Raw genomic sequence first — 22318 nt, 5'->3', positions numbered from 1 at the left:
CACACACACACACAACACACACACACACACACACAACACACACACCACACACACACACAGCATGATATCTGGCAGAGGATCAACCCTTTGATTTCAGTTCATCCTCTGGCAGCTGCTAGTTGTGTTTATGTATTGAGACTTCATTTGTTAATATTTCATATTAACCAGGAGAAGGAAAGCTCAGACTCTGAGGTTCAGCAAAAATGTGAAGGTGGAGAGAAGAAGAGAGAAGAAGAAGAAGACAGAAAAGAAGAAGAAAAGAAGAAGAGAAGAAGAAGAAGGAGTCACTTGAGTTAATCGTCAGTCGAGCAGCATACCAGGATACATGGTCACATTGTTTGATCCACACCTGAACTCCATGAAGCTGCCCAGTCTGTGCAGAGCGTCGTCGAGGTTTTCCACTAAGATGGCCTTCATCCCTGCTCCTTCTGCTGCCTTCACACCTTCCTCATCTGCATCCAGCCACAGAGCCTGAAATAAAACAGACAGCTGACATCGGCTGTACTCACCGTCCTCTTGGACACCCACCTCTTTGTACTGACTGTGTCCTCCACCTGTTGTGACGTCACACCCAGGTGCTGCAGAGCAGAGCTGAACATGGCGGGCTCGGGGACCCTGTGACCTGAGCGACAGGACTGGAGGACCAGGTCAAAATGGCCGCCCAGCAGAGCGAGAAGGCGGGCTGCAGTGTCTCCGGACGCGCTGTCATCCAGCCAGTGATTGGCCAGCACAGCTGTCAGTAACCCTGATGGGATGGAGACGGGTCAGATGTCAGTTCACCTGCTGTCTCTCTTCATGTGGGGCAGAATATGTACAGTGGTTTACAGCAGCTGTGTGTTCATGATGTCAACGATTAAAAGGCTCAGCTGGCATCAGTCCACCATGTTGCATGCATATGTACCACTGTGACGCAGGCTGGCAGCTGCCTTCAGCACGGCTGGTTGGACTTCCATCATGGCCCCTCTGAGCTCCTCCAGCAGGTGACCGACCGACCAATCAGACGGCAGAGTCACAGCCTGACCTGGGCCTCCTTCACACACTCGGCCTCGAACACTGGGATCATCTACACACACCACACACACACCACACACACACACCACAGTTGAACAAAGGCTGAAGGAGGCAGTAAAGACAGACAGGTCGATTGGGGTCACACAGTGTGATGGGGTAAGAGAGGCTGGGTTCTTTCTGAAGTCCACGTGTCTTTAGAGCCCTGACTGTAAAGACAGACCTTCTGGCTGCAGGTCTGCAGACGGTCAATCTCACACCTGTAGGCAGACTCACCCCCAGCAGAGACCAAGCCCAGGCTTCGTTTCCATATTCAGTCACTATCAGAAGTCAAACCGTGAATCAATAGTTGATGATCTTGACTTCACCCACCTGAGACAGCGTCATCTCGCCTCTGTCCGCCCGGCTCATGGCGCTGTCCTTTTGGGACACCACACTGGAGAGAAAACCACTGAAGAAGACAAATGACAAGAACATGAAGAAGTGATGTAATATTCGAATGTAAAGCATTGTATTTCTTAGTTTTATTCATTATGAACTGAGGAGGAAGGTAAACACAGTTAAGTGTTCTCCATTCTGCATGCATCTCATTTTCCAGTGATCCCTACAGGTGTCTATTACTTTTGGCCATGTAGTATGTGTACCTGTTGAAAGTTGTTTGCACCAGGTGTGAAAGAGTCCCCGTTCAAACAAACTGAAGCTGTATTTGTAATGAAGACTCAGAAACTTCTGCCACAGCTACATATTCTAGTTAAATGAGCGGACAGTGCTCAGATGTTGCAACAGTCTTCTTACCCTGGCAGATTATGTAACTCCTCCATCTTGTGGAAAACAGCATGAGGTCTGGAAGAGACAGCCACTCCCAGAAGTTCAACAAGACGGCTTTCTTCTCAGCCATGTCCTCTGAGCTGCAGTGAACGGAGTTTAAATCTCTCTGTCTGTCTTCCAACAGGACTGTGTGTCTTCTCTTGCTGTGCTGCTGCTGCTGCTGCTCGGGTCATGCATGAGACTTTGTCCTCTGAATGAAGTCACACAGCAGGTCCGCCCACTTTACCCACAAGCTCACACTCAGGACACTTGGCTGCCTCTGCAGGAGTGTTTCTCAACATTGTTCAATGCGTCAGGGAAAGAATCCAGATTCACTTCTGAATTAAAAAGTGTCAATACATTTTGATCATCAGCTGAATTTTACAATCCCTTCAAACAAAGATCACACACACTTTGATTCACATCTTTATTGGATTATTACAGAAATGATCATGCCACTCTATTGATACTCTTACACAAACAGCACAGTATATACATACAAATGTTGGCGTATAGTCAATGAAAAAACCTGAATAAACACAAATGTCAGCATGTTAGAAAAATCTGCACATTCTAAAACAGACATATAAAATGAAAATGTGCAAATGCACTATTTGCTCCAGATTGTCTGATTAAAAACTCCAGTGAGCAGCTATTTTAGGAAATGACTGAGCCATGTCTCTGCTCATGACGCCTTTATGTTCTTAATTAGAGCCCGTTCACTTCAGCAGTTAATGCTCAATCTCAGTCAAGGCTCTCTGTTGATCTCTGATCTCTGAGGTTCACCCTCCATGCAGCTTGTGCTTTTTATACAGGGGTAGTGCATATTACCTGGATAACTGCAACTCCTGTTTGTGCAGGATAAACATGACAGGCTGACCAAAATGTCCATTTCATGTAAGTGTTATATAATGAAGCGCTTGGTGCTGGGTTAGTTACTGCAGAGTCTGATGATAAGCTCTGGCTGTCATTCTAAGAAAAATATCAAATGTCGTGCACATGCGCCTGTCGCTCTTCGCGCGGCCAATGCACAGCTCAACCAACGGCAGGTATACTGCGGGCACACGCAAGCCAACTAATGCGTACTACTCGTGTTGAGTGTTACCTTATAGACACGGTCGAGTGCATTGTATCACCGCGGCACCACCTATGTGTTGCACCCCGCCGCCAATGGCAACCACTACGCGCACATTTGACTTCCATGTATGTCAGGTCTGTCTGCGATTTTTCTTCTCTCTTCTTTTTTGTACCTCATGCGAGAGGGAATCTACCCCTTGTTTTAGCTTGTTATTTCTGGCTTCTCGATTGGATTTCCACTTACCTAACAAATTGGTTTTTCCAGTCAACATCCAAATGGTTCGCCGGAAGAAGCATCCTCCGAAATACTAATTTTGTTTTTCGTGGAGTTAGAAATTACACGCCGTCATTTGGGCCAATGCTTTCTCTAACGTGTTCACCTTTTCCCCCCCCTCACTTTTCCAGGTCCTAATATGCCCCCTGGACATGTCCCTTAGGCTCAAGGCCTCCTTGATCCTCTGTTAGGTGGCCGCCGCTATGTGTCCCCTACCTTTGCTGGTTAACGTAGTTCACTTACGCCACTAATGCTCAGAGCACAAGTAACGTCTATTTACCGTCATGCTGCAGACTGAGGTAAGTCCGTGAACCCATCGTTCTCCCATGGACGTCACACCAAAAGTAGGCGCTAGACACCGCGTTCCTTCAGTCCACACCCGTCGACCGCCCAGCATGTGTGCATATCTTTGTGACGATGGGCCGAGCACCAGGCTCTGACATGAGACTAAGCAGCCCGTATGGGCCTGCCTCCGCCACTGTGCCGGCTCCACTACCTGGTATCAGCTGTGTCAAAGCTCCCCGGTGTCCGCTCCTTGTCCGTTACCGTTCTCCCTGCGTACAGTATTCTTTTTCTGCTCACCCCTCTCCCCGCCTCTCGGCCCGGCACCTTCGAGTGCGAGTCCTCCACGCCTTTGGTGGGCACGTCCGTGCCCCTGACGGCTTGGTCCATCTCCGCCATCTTGCGTCTAGGTGGTCCCCCTCCCCAACCTCCTGCCTGGGCTCATTCCCATTCCTCCCTACCCACCTCATCCTCCGTCTCATCCACTCCACCCCCCTTCTTCCCTCGTGCATGTCCCTCCCCAGGCCCCCGTCCAATCTCCCTCCGCGGTAGCAGCCCGACAACATCCCCTCCCCCCGCCCGCACCCCCCTCCCCTCCTTCACCTACCTCACCCCCTTTTCCCCCAATCACTTTTCCCCCCCTATTCCCCTATGCGCTTTTCTCTTTTTTTCTTACTTTCTTCCAGTTTATCCAAAGTCATCCCTACCTTCCCCCTCCGCCTTTGTCCACCACTTTCTTTTCACCAAGAGGGTGCCCTCCCGACATGTGTCCGATACCAGGGACCATAATAAAATTTTAAAGATGATTGATCTAAAAGATATCTAAGCCTGAAAGGTCTTCCTTTCTTTCCCCCTTTCTGGGAGTCAGATACCCGCCCTCCCCGCGTTTTTAGGCCTACGTTCCACTGCCTGATGTTGATCCCCATCTTCACCTCCTGTTCCTTCCCACGCCGTCCTTCCCCCGCCTGCTCCCTCTCCTTTCCCCTGTCTCCCTCTGCTCGTTTTCCCCACCCACTCCTTCACAGAATTCCTTTTTTGTTCCATCTTCTACCCGCTCCTTCTGTCGGTTCTCCCCCTGTTCCGTTCCGTCCCCTGACCCCCCGCCGTCTGCTTCCCATGCCGTCCTCCTGGGTACCATCCTCTGGCCGGCCCTAACATCTCTTTCTCCCCGTTCTGCAGCTGCCTTTGGGTGCGCGGCCGGTTCCCCCCTTGTACCTCACCCTCTCCTCGCCGTGGCCTCCTCGTCCCCCCGTCCCACGGCCCCCTTCACCGTCCCCCTTTCCCCTTTCAGCTGTCCTGAGGGCCGCGGGCGTCCCCCCATCGGCCCACCGTGCGACCCCGCCCCTCCCGCCCACCCCCACTACGGCCCCGCCCTGTTCCCCCCTGCCTTCCTGCCTTTCGTTTTTTTTCCCTCTTCTTCCTTCCCTCCTCCCCCTTTTCTTTTTCTTTTTTTCCCTTCCTCCCCCTTTTTTCTCCCTCTTCCCCTTCTTCCTTTACTCCCCTGTTCTCCCCCCATTTTTTTTTTCCCCCCTTTTCCATCCCCTTTTTTCCCCTCCCTCCTCTCCCCCTTCCCTTATTCTCGTCCCCCTTCCCCATTCTCCCCCCCCTCTTTCACTTTCCCCTTCTTTCTTCTCCCTTTTTTTTTTTTCTTCCCTCCCCCCTTTATCCCTTCCCCACCACCCTTCTCCCATCCTCTCCCCCCTTCTTCTCTTATCTTTTTCCCCCCCCCCTTTCCCCCTTTCCCCTTCTCTTCTTTTCCTCCCTCCCCCTTTCTTTTTTTCCCTGTCTTCCCCCCCCTCCTTCCCCCTTTCCCTCCCATTTTGTGGTTGCCCCTGAATCCCATCACACCAGACCCCCACCCCCCCCCCCCCTCCCCCCCCCCCCCCCCCCCCCCCCCTTTTCGAGAGATGGTGATCACTTCAGGAGGAAGAAGCCGCCTTCACAGCCCTAAGGCTCAGAGGGGAGTTGGTGGAGGAGTGGAGTGACTACAAATACCTCGGAGAATGGTGATCGACAACAGCAGCCGCATTGAACTTGAATTAACACCACGGCTGGTACAAGAAGGGGATGAGCAGGACTCTACTTCCTGAGGAAGCTGAGATCCCTTCAACGGTGCAGCGAGATGTTGGAGCTCTTCCACCAGTCTGTTGTTGCCAGTGAAATCTTCCTGCTTTTGTTTGCTGGGTGCAAGCCAGCATCAGATCCACGCCAGTTATTACTATCTTCGACTGTGGCGCTGTGCTGCCCCCCTGTGGGCCACAACAGCGAACTGCCAACAACACAGTAAAAACAGCGTCACCGCTAACTATCGTGCTTCCGGTGAAACACTTTCAAATAAAGTTGCGGCGTGATGCGACATAAATCAATCTCACATCATTGATAATTCTTTCGTTGTCATTGTTACGAGTGTCGACGGTAAACATCAAGAGACGACACGGGACTACACGCAAGTAACGACGGAGGTGGAGGAAATCTGTCGCTGCTCGTCCGAGCTGTTAGTAAGGCAACGTGATAGCAAAGGCTATACGTCGTCTATGTAGTGGAGGAGCTCGATGTTTCTGGACTGACAATGATGATTTTCCAGGGCTTTCTTCAGTCACGTCGCATTGCTTTGAGTTTGATTTCCCGGAAAACCTTTTTATTTTGAATGTGGACAGGAAGTTGATAGTATTCTAACATGTCTGCATTAATGCCAGTTTAACACTCAGGTTGCAGTTCTCGTCTGTGCCATAGAGGGCGAGATCTAAGTATCAAGGTGCTGTGCTGCCCTCTGTGGTCACAGGGGTTGAATGGCACCAATTGGAATTAGTAAAAACAGCGTCAACCGCTAAAATTCATTTACTTCCGGTGATCCACTTTCAAATAAAGTGACGGTGTTCTCGCCACGTAAGCCTCTCACATAGTTTATTATTTCTCGTGGTTACTGTCATCTTCACAGGTGTCGGACGATTCACTATATGACGACTACGACGTGCACGCTAAGGTGACAGAAAGAGGATCTGCGGGCTACTCGTTCGTTAGCAGGTTAGCCCGAGCTGCTCCGTCGTTCTGTCTCTCACGTACCGTAGGTGCTCGAGGAGCTCGACAACTAATGTTTTCTGGACCGCCATTTGAATTTCAGGGACCATTTCTTACACTTAATTCGTATATTTTTAGTTTTGGTCATTCTATTTGACAGAATTACCGGGAAGTACAGTATCCTATCATGTGTGGCGTGACGCTCGTTTTTACTGATTTAATGTGCAGTTTCACACCATGACCACTGGAGGGCGGGACAGAGCCTGATAGTCCGTATCAGGCAATCAGAAGTAAATCAGTCTGACAGGAATTAGACATTTACGAGACTGCTTTTTATTTTTATCCACTTCTTTTTATTTTTATTTTATCAATTATTATTACTTATTTTTTTTTTGTTCTTTCGTAGTGTCAGCTGATGGACGCCTTTGATTCACATCTTCTATTGGATTATTAAGAAATGCTCATCACTCTTTATGTATTACTCTTACCACAAACACCACAGTCTATACATACAAATTTTGGCTATAGTCAATGAAAAAACCTGAATAAACACAAATGCAGCATGTTAGAACACTATGCACATTCTAAAACAGACATATAAAATGAAAATGTGCAAATGTCACTCTTGCTCCAGATTGTCTGATTAAAAACACTCCATTGAAGCAGCTATTTTAGGAAATGACTGAGCCATGTCTCTGCTCATGACGCCTTATGTTCTTAATTAGAGCCCGTTCAAGCTTCAGCAGTTATGCTCAAATCTTCAAGTCAAGGCTCTCTTGATCTCTCTGGATCTCGGAGGTTAAACCATCATGCAGCTTGTGCTTTTTCGACAGGGTAGTGCCTATTACCCTGGAGTACCTGCAACGTCCTTTTTGTGCATGGTAAACATCGACCAGGCCTGACGAAAATGGTCCATTTGCAGTGTAAATGTTCTCTAATGACCGCGCTTGCCCGTGCTGGGTTAGTTACTGCATGAGTCTGATGATAATTGCTCTCTGGCTTCTCACCTATAGAAACTAAAAGTTATATTTGTCTTTGTTCATTTTAAAGCAGACATTATGTAAGCGTTTTCCCTACAGAAACTTTTAGTTTATAGGAATCATGTTGATGTAACTTGTTAAACTCTGAGTCCTGAGCACCTGCAGAAGGAAGTCTCTGATGAGTCAAGCTTTTGCGGGTGTACTAGGAGGATAGGCGAGGAGGGGGGAGTACAGGACACTGATAGACGGATTTGTGTGTGTGTTTCAGGCTGTTGGCACACAGAGTCCTCCACCAGCCTGCAGCCCTGATGAGGTGTCTCATGGATACGTCACCATCAGGGTAAAAACACACAATCCTGCAATCTGTTCAGAAGACAGCTGACATAATGTGACATAATGATGATTCCTGTGTGTGTGTGTGTGTGTGTGTGTGTGTGTGTGTGTGTGTGTGTGTGTGTGTGTGTGTGTTAGCCTGGTGTGACGACTCATTATGTTGAGATGGGCTCAGGTCCACCAGTTCTGCTGTGTCACGGCTTCCCTGAGAGCTGGTACTCCTGGAGGTATCAGGTGTGTCCCGGTGTGTGCGTGTCTCATCCCATCCTCAGTTTCTGGTGTGTTTGTGTCTGAACGTCCTCGTCTCTGTCTGCTAGATTCCAGCTGTGGCAGCAGCTGGGTTCAGGGTGTTGGCTCTGGACATGAAGGGCTATGGAGAGTCCACAGCGCCCCCAGGTGTGTGTCAAGGTCATAGACACAAATAGTATGAATTTAAAGTGCCACAGCCTCCTTTGAATCATTTAAAATGTTTTTCATGTCACCTCTTGTTTTTCCTCGCGTGTTGTGGAGAGCTTTGATTCATGTCGTTTGCTCACTGACAGACATACAGGAATATTCTCAGGAGCAGCTTTGCAAGGTACAAACTCACCAACACACTCATGGAATCATTTTTAAACACACGCGTGTGGCGTCAGCGTTTCAAGCTTTTACAAAAAGACATTTTTACGATACTACTTTAACTGATCTGTCAGTGGGTGATTACACCGGCAGCTCATTTAAAGGACAGTTGTCACAGTTGTCATGTCTTATTTAATCATGATTACACAGAATATTACTTCTTTTCTTCCCAGGATTTAATCACTTTTATGGACAAAATGGTGAGTGACAACACATCACACACACTCTCAGGTCCAGAGGGACTGAGGCCGGTTCAGGTCCATCACAGACCACAGTATGGGGTGTGGACCTGGGATGCCTCGCTGCTCTCACTCCACCATCTCTGCACATTTGCATGCATATATAAGCCCACCGCGTGTGTGTGGTTGTATTTTTGTGTAAACCTTTTTCTCGTACCTCAGATACGTCTTGTGATTTTGCAGCGGTCTCTGGTGCATGATTTCTTCTCTCTGTTCCTTTTCCAGTCGATACCACAGGTCACCCTGGTGGGTCATGACTGGGGCGGCATGTTGGTGTGGGTCATGGCTCAGTATTACCCTGAGAGAGTCAGGTGAACACACACACACACACACACACACACAGATTCAGTGACACCTCCCAGATACTTTAGCCTGGAGTAAAATGTGTTTTCCTGTGTGTGAAGGGCTGTGGCGTCTCTGAACACTCCTCTGTTCCCCGTCGATCCTTCTGTCACTCCTGCAGAGAAACTCAAGTCTGTTCCCATATTTGACTACCAGCTCTACTTCCAGAAACCTGTAAGTGTGTCTGCAGCATGCTACCAACTGACCACAGCTCTGATAAACAGCCTGTCCTCTTCTCAGAGACAGGCTGCTTCACGGACACAAAGAGCCACATATACATGCCAGCATGTTCTTCATATGAGTCTGTCATCACTTTGAAACAATCCTCATACACCAATAAAACCTGCCGATGCATAAAGACTGGGAGAAAGGCAGTTCACCAACCCAGACCTTTAAAGTTCACAAACAAACACGTCCTCTCTACTTTATATGATGTTAACATGTTTCTGTGCATATGACAAGAACGTGTGTGTGTGTGGGTGTGTGTGTTGCAGGGTGTAGCAGAGGCCGAACTGGAGAAAGACCTGGAGAGAACATTCAAGATTTTCTTTTTCAGCAGTGATGAAGCAGTGAGGACACACACACACACACACACACACACACACACACACACAGAGACAACATCAAGTCTGTACAGGTAGAAAAATCAGCTTTGCATCAATACTTCTGTCTTGTCAGGCGACGCGTCCTCCGATCAGCACTGCAGGAGTCTGTGCTCGAGGTGAGACTGCACCCTGAAGTCTGACTGGAGACTTCCTGCTAAAAACCATTTGTTAAAGTTCCTGCAGACATTTTGAAGAGCTCATGAAAAACACCAGTAAGTGCTGTCATGTGTTGCTTGTGTCGTGTTACAGGAGGTCTGTTTGTGGGTCTGCCGGAGCAGATTCCCCGGAGCTCCATGCTGACGGAGGCCGAGCTGCAGTACTACGTCAGCCAGTACAAAGAGCGAGGCTTCAGGTCTGCACACTGAACAGATCAAGCAGAAGTCATTCAGTGACAAAGAGCCTCCTGAAGACATGTTGCAAACAATCGATGCATGAGGTCACCAAAGAAAAATAATCTTCATCTGCAGCTCTGGTTTAAACTGATGGTGCCTACATGGACTTAAACATACTCAGGGTGGAGAATGTGAAGCAGCGTTTGATAACTTCATGAATAAATATGAGCTCACAGTGCAGTGGGTCAATAATCGTCTTGTGTTTCGTGTCACAGGAGGCCGTTGAACTGGTATCGGAACAGGGAGGCGAACTGGAAGTGGATGTGTTCTCGTCCCACTGGAAAGGTTTGTTACAGACGGCAGCATCAGAAACAAAAGAAGTTAGAGAGTCACTAAAACATCAGAATCACATGAACTACATCATGGGGTTGCTGTTTCATCTGTCAGAATGTCCTGTGCTCCTGCAGCAGCTGCAGGATGAGGAGTTTCCCACGCAGTCGTGATTTCAACCTAAAAGTACAAAAACCATCAACTCAGCCTTTTTCAGGCTAAAGTCTGGTGTCTTTATTTTCTCATTATCAACAAGAAAAGATCAAAACCAACATGTAAGTCTGTCTAAAACAGCTGTTCACTAGTTTTATCAGACAAACTGGATATATGCATTTTCAGGGGCGGATTAATCCACACTTGGTGTGCTCTAGTTTGTGGCAACAGGGCGTGGTGGTGTGCCTCACTGATGTTTCTAATGGAAGACTGAAACGTCTATCATTCTGTGTGTGTGTGTGTGTGTGTGTGTGTGTGTTAGCTGCTGATACCTGCTCTGATGGTGACAGCAGGTAAAGACCAGGTCCTGCTGCCGGCCTTCTCCAAGGGAATGGAGGACTTGGTGAGAAAATTGAGGAAAGAGAAGCAGCATGACGATCAATCATTGGAAATGAATCTGATGTCTGTGTTTATTGATCACAGATCCTGAACCTGAGCAGAGGACACATCGAGGACTGTGGACACTGGACGCAGATGGAAAGACCAGCTGAGACTAACAGCATCCTGATATCATGGCTTCAAGAAACACACGAGAAGACTGGAGGTGTTACCGTGACCCCCAAACTGTGAGGGAGGGAGGAGAGAGGGGTGAAGGCAATGAGGGAGGAGGGGAGAAAGGAAAGGAGGGAAGAAAGGAAAGGAGGGAAGAAGGGTGTCAGGGAGGAAGGATAAAATGAAACTTTGTTTGGATTAGAGCAAAATAAAAAGTTCATCTTGTGTCATGAACTGAAACAGCTGAGAAGAAATCAGAATAAAAGTCGATCACTTCAAATATTTTATACTCTTGTACTTTTTTCTAAACTTTCATGTTAAAATTACTTAAATACAAAGAAGCAACCAAAAGTCACGATTGTGATTCCCACTGCAGTTTACAGGAAATGATGTATTTTAATGAGGAAAAGCTCAGAACATGAATCAGATAAAGAGACGAGAGAACACAGAGACATGAACTCTGCTGGAGCCTGCAGGCTCACCCTGGACACGTCTTTAAGTAAAAACTACAGAATATTTATCATTTTCCTGAGGTAATTTAATGTTTTCTCAACATGTATGGAACACGTTTGTCTCCTGAGTACCTTTACTAAATCATTACTTTAAGATATCATGAGCCAGTCGTTCTTTTTGGCATTGAACCAAACATCTGATAACACAGTGATCACAAAATACAAACACAGTTATGACACGATACAGAAAGATAAACCAGGCCTTCTCATAATGCTGATATAAAAAGTCATTTGCCTGAATAAAACTAATTTAATCATGATCCCAACAGAACAATGTGATGTTTAAAAACAGTGTTAATCATAAATACGAGCACCATAAAAGAAGAATCTCCAGTCTGAAGTCCTGATCCACTAACCTGATGTCACCATGTTGTATTACAGTATCGTTAACAGTATTAGTACTGCAGTAATATTTCCATGTAATGATCATTAAACATCAGTTGATCTCTGCTCAGCACATCTCCACACTGACGTCTGGTTCACCAGATTTCAAACTGCCGGTCTCTTTCAAAGGGTTTCCTGTCCACGATGTTGTTGTTGAAGAGTCTAGAAAAAGACCAAACAGAGCGAGCAAACGTGTCACGGTATTAATGAACTCATCTAAGATGATGAATGATTTCTCTGTCCTGTGAATGAATGCTGCTCACCGCACAGTGTGGATGGACGGGTTGATGGAGACCAGTTGGAGTAGCATGTCAGCTGAAGCATCAGTGATCTTATTGTGACTCAGACTGTAACACAAAAAGTGACATACAGGTTCATTCATGACAGTGATATTAATATTTCTTTAGATGTGTGTCCTCTCAGCTCATTAAACTCCACCTAGACGAGAGCAGACAGTGCATCAAATACATTAGCTGAGCTGAGACATGAACTCTTGCATGTTGAGGTTTGACACTCACTCCAGGACTTGGACTTTGTGCAGATGTGTGATGAGCGTGAGCAGCAGCTGGTCAGTGAGCTCACAGTGACTCAGGTCCAGCTCTGTCAGCACTTCAGAGAAGTCCAGCATCTGGGCCAAACCTGCACAGGTCCTCTGATCCAGTGTGGTGTGACTGAGGTCCAGCTCTCCACCCAGGGCTCTACACAGGGACACTGCCCGTCTCACTGTGTCCCTCTCACTGCTCACAGGAACCAGGGACACCAGCTGGAGGAGGACAGCTTTACCGGCTCTAAACAGGAGAATCAGAGCACACACAGATTGTTACGAAGCATGAACATGGATGAAAACCAGCTTCTTCTCTGGTGTGTGTCACTTTGTGGTCTCTCTAACCTGAGGCGGACTCCGTCTAGGACAGGAAGCAGCAGGTCCAGCCCGCTGTCCTCCACCTCACAGTCCTGCAGGTCCAGCTGTGTTTTCCTGCTGCTGCGTCTCAGGATGGTGGAGACGGCCCTGCAGTCCTCAGCAGTCAGACTGAGAGTCTCACTCTGACCCTCCTGTGACAGCTCCACATGGGACGAGCAGGACAGGTCCAGTCTGTGCTGCACGGCCCTGAGCAGGTCGACAGCTGCCCCCTGCTGGACCTCAGAGGCAGCACAGCAGTGGACGAACCTCAGCAGCAGGTTCCTGTCAACACTGGGAGGAAAAGATAAAATAATAAATGAAGAATATAAACACATAGTTCCAAAGATCAGTTACAGATATGATGAGTAGATTCACAAACATCCCAAATAAATCCATTAAAGGATTTCATTGGTCAAGCAGTCTGACGGTCAGAGAGGTTGGAAACAAACAAAGACATTTTGTAAACACACTTCCTGCTTCAGACTTGTTGGAGTTATGCACGTACAGTTTACAGGATCATTTCTGAAGCCAAAATAAAGTCGGTTTGTTTCCAACATGTCTGATCTCAGCTGTTAGTTATTATTGGAGAGGTGCTGCACATCCTGTGTGCTGGAGAGGACTGACACAGGCACAGCACTGAGAGACGAGCACTAATGTCTGACCTGAGCTGAGAAACTTTGTCCAGTGTGAAGAGGATGGACTCTGTTTCCCCTGCTGGTATGGAGGTCCACAGGAGGTTCAGTCTGACTCTGTCACTGTGTTTGAGAGTGAAGATCAGAGCAGCACAGTCCTCAGAGTCCATCTCTCTGCAGGTCAGGCTGATCACATGATCCAGTGACCTCAGTAAACCGGGTATAATGAGACTGTCACGAGCTTTATAGATCTCTCTGATGACAGCCAACACAAAGCTGGGGCAGAGTCTGAAACATAAAGTGTATTCACCAGGACAATTAACAACAGGCTGCAAAACATCAGTCACAACACAGAAACAAATATGATAACTGGATGTGTGCATCTGTTGAACCTTTTAAATACAATCCTGTCCAGAAAGGGACGCAGACGTGTGATGTTCTCCTGTAAGAAGCGGTTCTTCCTCAGGTTCACAGTGATGGTCTGAGCTGGAGACTGCTGCAGCAGATAGTGAAGAAGCTCCCAGTTCAGACAGCAGGAGCTCAGATCTCCACCAACTTTACTCAAGAAGGACCGGGTCAAGACCTCATCCTGGACTTCATAAAGGAGGGAGAGTAGCTCCTGGAAGGTGATCTCACTCAGTCTGCAGATAAAAACATGGATATATCTTAGAAATGTAAACGATGAATACATTTTGGATTTTGTGTTTGTGAAGTTTAAGAAAAACTTACTTGATTGTTAGAGGGCCGTCATGAAGCAGCAGTGGAATGAGACTCTGAGCAGAGACGCAGAACTCAGTCAGGTCTAACTGTCTGACAGTCCAGCACCTCAGCAGGGATGCCAAACTACTGACAACCTTTGACAATCCTCTTTCTGATGCTCGGACTGTCTGAGGGCCAAGAGAAAGCTCTTCAATAGCTAACGAACAGGCCACTCTCCCTCGTCTTACCCATCGAAACAGCAGCAAGGCCATGTCAGCGGACAGCCTGAAAATCCAAGAAACAGAGGAAGCAGTCGGACAAAAATGATGTTCACTTCAAACTAGACAAGATGCTGTGAGAACAGAAGTAATGACAGAAGTGTGAACCTCAGACTGTGGAGTTGTGTTGTACGTCTAAACAGGAGGGAGGCTCCTCGGACAGACATCTTTCTGGGTGTCAGGGTGAGATCCACATCAGAGCCACAAAGTCTCAGAACCGCCCCCGCAGACCTGCAGGTTTTCCTGCTTAACTGTCCTGTCAGCAGCAGGGTGAACCCCAGGAGCTTCAGCAGAGACGACAGCTGCTCGGCCTCCTCTCTGGATCTCACAGAGATGCAGGTACACACAGTCTGGAAGAAGTCTTCATCACAGCTAAAACACATTATGATGGATGAAGAGTGAAAACAGGTACAAGACAAACTGCATTACAGAGCATCTCATGTTCAATGTCTTTCATCAGTGATGACATTTAGAGTAAAAACTGAGAGCAGGATGAAATATTCTATTTTATTATCTGTGATAAAAAAAACTGTTTTAAAATACTGCTGGATAATCACTGAACTTAGAAACAACGTTCATCTTTTTATACATTTAGTTCATTTGCGAATTTAGTAAAACATTGACGATTATGAGCTGGACTTATAAACAGACGTCTGCTGAATATTTTACCTGAGCTGTGAGATATAAGGCAGACACTGTAGCAAACTCCTCACTTCACTCTCTTCATGTGAGCAGTCTCTCAGCTTCACTTGTTTCTTCTTTGATTGGAGTTTCAGCACTTCCAGGAGGATGGAGGGCTTTCTCTCTGAGAGGTCTATGGACCAGACTGCAGGAGCTGACTGGAAAACTGACTGTAATGATGGAAGGACACTCAAGCCTGTTTTGGTTTCATAGTCCTTCACATGGGAGAACAGATCCAGCAGGAAATCACTCTGATGTTTCTGATAATTTCCATTGAAAGGGAATGTTTGATATGTGCACACTGATGATAACAGTTTCACTATCTTCTCTCCTGTCTGCTGTTCTCTCTCTGCTGCTGCACAGAACAGATTCCCAAAGAACTCGACTTGACCTTCAAAGCGCCGAGGGAAACTGTAACGAGAATTGAACATGTTGTTATGATGTGATGTGAACAGCAGAAAAAGAGCCATGCATTACTGATATGGAGTTTATCTGCTGAAAGCCTACAAATACCTGCTGATGAGCAGAACACAGTCAAATCAATCAACCTAAAATTCAAGTCACAATACTTTGAACAGGCTCATATGTGGATTTAAGAAGACTTTGACTGAATGACATTCTTCAGAAAATGTTTAAGGAGCCAGGAAAGTCAGTCTACAAAGGTGTGTCCTCACCTCTGTGTTCAAAGATTGTATGTTAGACTGGAATACCACTCCTGAACCAACAGGAGGGCTGAAAGGAATACTTTACCCAAAACATTTATTCATCAATGAAGTCCAAAGCCTGAAATACTGGACCACAAGTCTGAACATCCATCATTGAGTCAAACTCTATCAAACTTCATCCAGTACTAGAGGAACAGAATCAGGATTTCTACTGGTTTACTGATCACATCATGATGACGTGCAGTTTCATTTCAATGCTGATTAAAAACACTTGTACTAAATCCTCTAGTCGACTGCTCTGGATTATTCACTGTTCAAACATCCTGCTCAGTCACTGCTCATTGATTGGCTCTCCTAGAATGAGTGCAGCCAATGAATGAGCATCCCATCCAGCTTCCATAACCAATCACATTTTGTGACTAAATATGTCCATGATTCAGTCCTGAAAATGTCAACCAGTTCAAAACTGTCTTCAGATGACTCGTACAGTAAATCCAACACTAACACAATGATGTACTTAGATAGGAACCATCATGTTTGTCTATCTATGAATCCAGTAAAACTGCTGTTTCATCCCAGAGGTTTGAAAAATCACAGCAAAAAAGCTGTAAAGCAGTAAGAAAGAACATCACTGGTCCTGAAGAAGAACTGGACTTCTCATCATCAACACAATGGTGATGGTATCTGTTGTTCTCATTTCTGGAGCTGGTTGAATGAAATCATTATAGCCGAGTCTCTGCTGACTTTTGACTGAGTCCATAGATGACTGATGAAAACAGCCTCAAAGTACCAAACTCTGTGCTCGATAGAGTAAACACGTATCAGCTCGTGAGACATGAGCAGGACTCTGTGGGAGCGTTGCTGGAGGTGTTTGATGTGCACAGAACTCTGGGTAATTTAAGAATAAATACACTGGGGTGTGTGGAATAAAACAGCATGTCATCTATAAACTAAACACAGTGAAGTCACGTTTATGTGGACTGATCAACTCAACACGTTACCTTCACCTTCAAACTAACAGCCAGTTACTGCAGATGTTAGAACACAACTCCACAAATGTACACTGAAGTCATGTGAAGTACAATTCATTTACCTGAGCTGTGAGATATAAGGCAGACACTGTAGCAAACTCCTCACTTCACTCTCTTCATGTGAGCAGTCTGTCAGCTTCACTTGTTTCTTCTCTGATTGGAGTTTCAGCACTTCCAGGAGGATGGAGGTCTTTCTCTCTGAGAGGTCTATGAACCAGACTGCAGGAGCTGACTGGAAAACTGACTGTAATGATGGAAGGACACTCAAGCCTGTTTTGGTTTCATAGTCCTTCACATGGGAGAACAGATCCAGCAGGAAATCACTCTGATGTTTCTGATAATTTCTATTGAAAGGGAATGTTTGATATGTGCACACTGATGATAACAGCTTCACTATCTTCTCTCCTGTCTGCTGTTCTCTCTCTGCTGCTGCACAGAACAGATTCACAATGAACTCGACTTGACCTTCAAAGCGCTGAGAGAAACTGTAACGAGAATTGAACATGTTGTTATGATGTGATGTCAACAGCAGAAAAAGAGCCATGCATTACTCATATGGAGTTTATCTGCTGAAAGCCTACAAATACCTGCTGATGAGCAGAACACAGTCAAATCAATCAACCTAAAATTCAAGTCACAATACTTTGAACAGGCTCATATGTGGATTTAAGAAGACTTTGACTGAATGACATTCTTCAGAAAATGTTTAAGGAGCCAGGAAAGTCAGTCTGCAAAGGTGTGTCCTCACCTCTGTGTTCAAAGATTTAACTCCACAAATGTACACTGAAGTCATGTGAAGTACAATTCATTTACCTGAGCTGTGAGATATAAGGCAGACACTGTAGCAAACTCCTCACTTCACTCTCTTCATGTGAGCAGTCTGTTAGCTTCACTTGTTTCTTCTTTGATTGGAGTTTCAGCACTTCCAGGAGGATGGAGGTCTTTCTCTCTGAGAGGTCTATGAACCAGACTGTGGGAGCTGACTGGAAAAGTGGCTCCAGTTTTGGAATGATATCTGAAAATCCTTTACCCTTGACGTGTTGATATAAATCAAGGAGGAAGTTATTCAAGTCGGCATTAACAGAAAAAAAAGAGAGCAGCATGTTCACTACGCTGAGAAAGCTTTCTGCTTTGTGCCATGCTGCTCTCAGGCATAAATCCAGTAACAGCTGCTTCTCCTCCTTCCCCAGTGTCCTTTGATGCTCCTGATCCTGATATCCTGGACATCTGTAGGTCACCCTGAAGCTGCATAAGAACAAACAGATGTATATGTTAATGTCATTTTGTACAATAACCTGTGTAAATATTGTGTCTGTACTCGGTGTGTGATCATCAGACGAAGTCTGAGATCCACCCTGTGTCCATCAGCATGGAGTGAACACTTTCCTCCCCTTCCTGATCACACACCTTAGTGAAGCTGCTTCCTTCTTTATGTCAGCCACAAATGAAATTAGTCACCAAGTGGTGAGTTAAAGTTAAGTCGAAGTCTCATGATAGAGGTAGTTCATCTCAAACTGGAGGTCTGATCTGACCATACAATGAGCTCCAATAAAGGATTTTCATTTCAACATGGAGTTTTACAAAGGATAAAAGTTTCATCACACAAAAACAAAAGCTGCATACCTGAGTGAGCTGATGGATGGCAAAGCCTCTAACAGGCACTCACACAGCCTTTGGCAGTCAGGAGTTTCCCTCTCCCAGTGAAGGCAGACATTAACCTTCATAGTGACCTTCTGCATGACGTTTACCGCTCTTTCAAACAGCCGTCTTTTACCTTCGACTGGAAGGTGCAACTGATTTCCATCGAGGCTGAGTAACCCGATGTCGTCCATCTGCCCTTCGCTGAGAAGGAAAATCTCCCACAGCTGCCGTGGCAGAGGGTCACACCTACAATTAAAGAGCAATCATAATAATCATAAGTCAGAGAGTAACAGTCAAGTTTTATAAGAAATGTCTGTTTAGCTAAAAGAAGTCACAGCAGAGGTAACATTCTTTATTCTCTGAATATCTTCATCCATCTATTTAAGCCATTCATCCTGTTTGGGGTCATTGGGTTCTTTCTATTTTACCTCTTATTGTTATTTGCTCACATACCATTGGACATTCTGCAGACATCCAGATAGCCGTCTCATTCCTTGCTCTGACACCATGACGTCCTCAAGGTTCAGTGATATTTTCCTCTCCTTTGACTGAGTGACCACGTAGGCAACAGCACAGCAAAGGTTCGGATCAAGACTTTCTCCACTGAGGTCAAGACGGTACTCCAGTTTGTCCAGGAGGTAGATGCATGCTTCAGGACACTGGGACTCATACAAGCACTGGCATAAGAACAGTATGTCCACATCAAGCCCACTTGCGAAAAATGTGTTTATCATTTCCTTGAAGAACCACTTGGATGTATTCTTGAGCTCCTGAGCTGGAATCAGACACTTCATCAGACAAGGGCTCTTCTCACTCAACAATCTGCACAAGAAAGGGATCACATGTTTCATGTGTTTCTTCTCCTCAGTGAGGCACTGCTGCAAAACATCCTTGATTTTATCTGGATTCTTCAGGAGCCACAGTGCTGCAAAAAACTCCTGCATTGTGTAATGGAGGAAGGCATATGTGGTTATTGTCTCAGTGAGGGCGGCTTTGATAAAAAGTGGTTTCAGGAAGGAAAGGACGCAGCTGTCTTCACAGGGCATTTCAGGCAAGTTCACAGTTTTTCCTTCAGTTGCATGAAAAGCAACCTCAGCCAAACGCAGTATTTCCTCACACTTGTTTGTGATGAAGGAATTCAGATCTTTGTTTCGTGTCTTGTTGCTGTTCATTTGAAGGCACGAACGAACAATATTGATGTAGATTTCAGTTATCGTGCACGGCTGTGGAGAGTCTTCTGAAAAGCAGGCAGCCACCATCAGTGCATACATCGGGACATGGCAAAGAGTGAACAGCTCCAAGTTGCTCAAAACTTTCTTCTGTTCATCGCCGAGCATTGCAGATAAATATGTTTTTATGGTCTGCTCACTGAAGCCGTTCACTTCCATTTTGAGAAAGTTCTCAGATAGGAAGTCTTCTTCATCATCTGGTCTGCAAGTCACGATGACCTTGGCATAAGGTAGTAGATCCTTCTCTACAAGCCTCCTCACCACTGAAGAAGAGAGATCTGTGAGCCCATCAAAAATGATTGTAACATTGTCAGAGTTCTCCTTTATGTCCTGTAAGACCTCTTCTTTGCCTCTATCCGGTTCACTGAACACACAGAAAAGAAGATCGTCCAAGCTCATGGTCGACGTGATGAGTGTGTTTCTCATGTCAAAGTAAAACATGTAATCTAGATCCTTGTTGTCTCTTTCTGCCCAGAGTTTCAACATTTCATGAGCAAGTGCTGTCTTTCCAATTCCAGGCTGACCAACCAAGAGTATGTTTTTATCTGTTTTCAGCAGCTCACTGGGGGAAATCTCTGGTCTGTCCACAGGCAGGTACTTCTTCATCTTTTTAGGGCGACTCATTCTGCTTTTCTTGTTCTTATATTTCTTTATTTTATATGGAGAAACACTTTCTTGTGTGTCTAATACAAGTGGAGTGTACGACAGATCAGGCTTGTTATTCTCTCCAAAAAGACGTTTGTTGGCCGTCCAAAACTCACTTGATATTTTTCGTGTTTTCATCTTCAGCTTTCTCTGATATTCATGACACGGCCTTAAGCCTAAAATAAGAACAACAGTGGTAAATAAACATATTGTATCTTTTCACCAAATAATTCATACATATTCAGATACATCACACATTAAAGAACAATGTATGAAATCAGCACATCAAAGATAAATAACTTCAGCTTCAAAATACCTTGGAAGTACTCGACATCCATTTGTGCGTCTTCCTTGAAAGAAAAGCAGCTGATCCAGTAATGCAGGTCAAATACAGGTTCAGTATTTCTCTCAGGCAGAGGGGTCGGCCTCCCTAAGGTCCTCTTTCTCGTTGTGTCAATGATCTTGAGGAACTTGTAGCAGGCTTTTTCCCCTTTCTTTATGACAGAGTTCAGTATGTGTCTGGTTTTATCATGGTCATGTTTCTCTGCCTGTATTTCACTGACCTCTTCATCCTGGAAAACTCCTTGCTGATACAAGTTTTCCACGATCACTGACAGATTCTTTAACTCTCCCACCAGGTGGACTCTGGCGCTCTCGACATAAGCTAACGCAGACTGTGCTGTACAAGCCATGTGTCCTTACTTCTGTCTGTTCTGCATACAGACCCAACGTGAATGATCTGCAGAACAAGATACCAGTTTAAATAAAATGTTCATTACAACAATTATTTTATCTGTGAGGTCTTCACTGTTGCATTAAATGTGCAGCTGGTGAAATATTTCTAATGTTCATCAATTCAGTGATAGATACCTGTGTGCTTCTGAACAACGTGCTCCAAGAATAAAAGATATCTGGTCCTAGTCTCATATTACACTACATTACTCACTACATTTACACTGCGTGCAGAGCAGGACAAAGACCTGCTGGACTCACTGTGACATACTTTAAATGCTCTGAGATGTTCCAGAGTCTTGAACCAAATCAGAACGGTCAGTGTTAGTGTTCAGGTTTAACGCTTCAGTACAGCAAAGCATCTAACAGCTGAAGACTTTGGTATTTTTCTTCAGAGTTGGTGAAGATGGACACCGACACGACTTCAATGGAGTCCGGACGATATATTATCATCCCAACTTCTCTGAAGCTCGCTCTTCATCTTCACCAACCACTAACTTGTGTTTTTGTGTATTGTGAGGCAAATTACATCACAATGATTTCTTATTTTTGAACTAAAAAGCAAAACAGGTGAACGTGACAGACCACACCGTACAGACACATTCAGACTGTTTATCAGAAAGAGAAACTTACACAGAGGCCTCAAAGTCTCCACTGACCACAGCCTCCATCAGCTGTCCAGTCAGCTGTTCAGTCAGCTGTTCAGTCAGCTGTTCCGTCAGCTGTTCAGTCAGCTGTCCAGTCAGCTGTTCATTCAGCTGTTCAGTCAGCTGTTCAGTCAGCTGTTCAGTGCCTGTGGATGTAACATGTAAATATAAAACATTATTCATAATATCTGAGTCTGACTTCACCTCTGAAACAAAGTCAGCGACTGACTGAGACACCTGTTTGTTTGCTAATGAGCAATGCTAAGCTAAGCTGCATCACCATGGCAACTAAAAACCACAATATTTATTTTATTTACCTCGAAACCAGAAAACACTTTTTAAAAAGAGTTGGTCCAGTAAATAAATATAATAAATATAATATATATAATATAAAGTCGCAGTTTGATAAAAGTTCATGAAAACAAACAACATTTAACGGAATCCTAACCGGAAGTTCAGCTTTGGTTAGCAACACAGAGTTATTTCATTTTAAACATTAAAATAAGTTTATCACACTAACACGAATGTATGAGTGACTGAAGGAGCTTTGTTTTCTTAAAATCCAAACGCTCCTTCTCCCACACCGCCTCAACCGGGAACACACCGGGAGCTCCGTCCGTTAACGGCTGTCACATCCGGCTATTCCCTTCAAAATAAAACACACCAGCGCTTACAGGGAGTAACATCAAAT

The 22318-nt window shown here is 45.5% G+C and overlaps 2 protein-coding genes across 10 annotated transcripts in view; one reads left to right on the top strand and one right to left on the bottom strand.

Annotated features, from left to right (window-relative positions):
• ephx2 (epoxide hydrolase 2, cytoplasmic) overlaps positions 1–11232 on the top strand; it is a 19429-nt gene extending 8197 nt beyond the window's left edge. Inside the window, exons 6-19 of the mRNA XM_027291426.1 lie at positions 7715–7786; positions 7918–8013; positions 8097–8175; positions 8322–8356; positions 8571–8597; positions 8862–8947; positions 9041–9152; positions 9473–9547; positions 9657–9699; positions 9833–9935; positions 10191–10260; positions 10721–10801; positions 10882–11046; positions 11104–11232. Of these exons, the coding sequence (XP_027147227.1) occupies positions 7715–7786; positions 7918–8013; positions 8097–8175; positions 8322–8356; positions 8571–8597; positions 8862–8947; positions 9041–9152; positions 9473–9547; positions 9657–9699; positions 9833–9935; positions 10191–10260; positions 10721–10801; positions 10882–11028 (1026 nt within the window). The 3' untranslated portion in view covers positions 11029–11046; positions 11104–11232. The remainder of the gene's footprint in view (positions 1–7714; positions 7787–7917; positions 8014–8096; positions 8176–8321; positions 8357–8570; positions 8598–8861; positions 8948–9040; positions 9153–9472; positions 9548–9656; positions 9700–9832; positions 9936–10190; positions 10261–10720; positions 10802–10881; positions 11047–11103) is intronic.
• LOC104928558 (uncharacterized) overlaps positions 1–21761 on the bottom strand; it is a 30738-nt gene extending 8977 nt beyond the window's left edge. Inside the window, exons 1-18 of one of the 9 annotated variants that reach the window (XR_003464210.1) lie at positions 21614–21760; positions 20565–20987; positions 18828–20424; positions 18357–18620; positions 17547–17978; positions 16796–17218; positions 15026–15448; positions 14465–14728; positions 14109–14363; positions 13772–14020; positions 13410–13667; positions 12736–13038; positions 12365–12634; positions 12110–12193; positions 11819–12008; positions 10731–10797; positions 9643–10425; positions 8794–8934 (exon numbers count right to left, since the gene is read on the bottom strand). Coding sequence is in view for 5 of the 9 variants with exons in the window: in XM_027291380.1 (XP_027147181.1) it covers positions 11942–12008; positions 12110–12193; positions 12365–12634; positions 12736–13038; positions 13410–13667; positions 13772–14020; positions 14109–14363; positions 14465–14728; positions 15026–15448; positions 16796–17218; positions 17547–17978; positions 18357–18620; positions 18828–20424; positions 20565–20940 (5265 nt within the window). In the remaining 4 variants the exon portion in view is untranslated. Of the gene's footprint in view, positions 1–8793; positions 8935–9642; positions 10426–10730; positions 10798–10891; positions 11023–11321; positions 12009–12109; positions 12194–12364; positions 12635–12735; positions 13039–13409; positions 13668–13771; positions 14021–14108; positions 14364–14464; positions 14729–15025; positions 15449–16795; positions 17219–17546; positions 17979–18356; positions 18621–18827; positions 20425–20564; positions 20988–21613 lie in introns of those variants that run through there. The other 8 variants (XR_003464211.1, XR_003464212.1, XR_003464213.1 and 5 more) reach the window with 8 other exon arrangements.
• Between the last annotated feature and the right edge of the window lie 557 nt (positions 21762–22318).

The sequence above is a fragment of the Larimichthys crocea genome, chromosome XIX (genome assembly GCF_000972845.2).
Source record: "Larimichthys crocea isolate SSNF chromosome XIX, L_crocea_2.0, whole genome shotgun sequence".
Classification (NCBI taxonomy): Eukaryota; Metazoa; Chordata; class Actinopteri; family Sciaenidae; genus Larimichthys; species Larimichthys crocea.
Note: the sequence above shows the minus strand (reverse complement) of the source record. Positions and strands in the feature narration are given on the sequence as shown.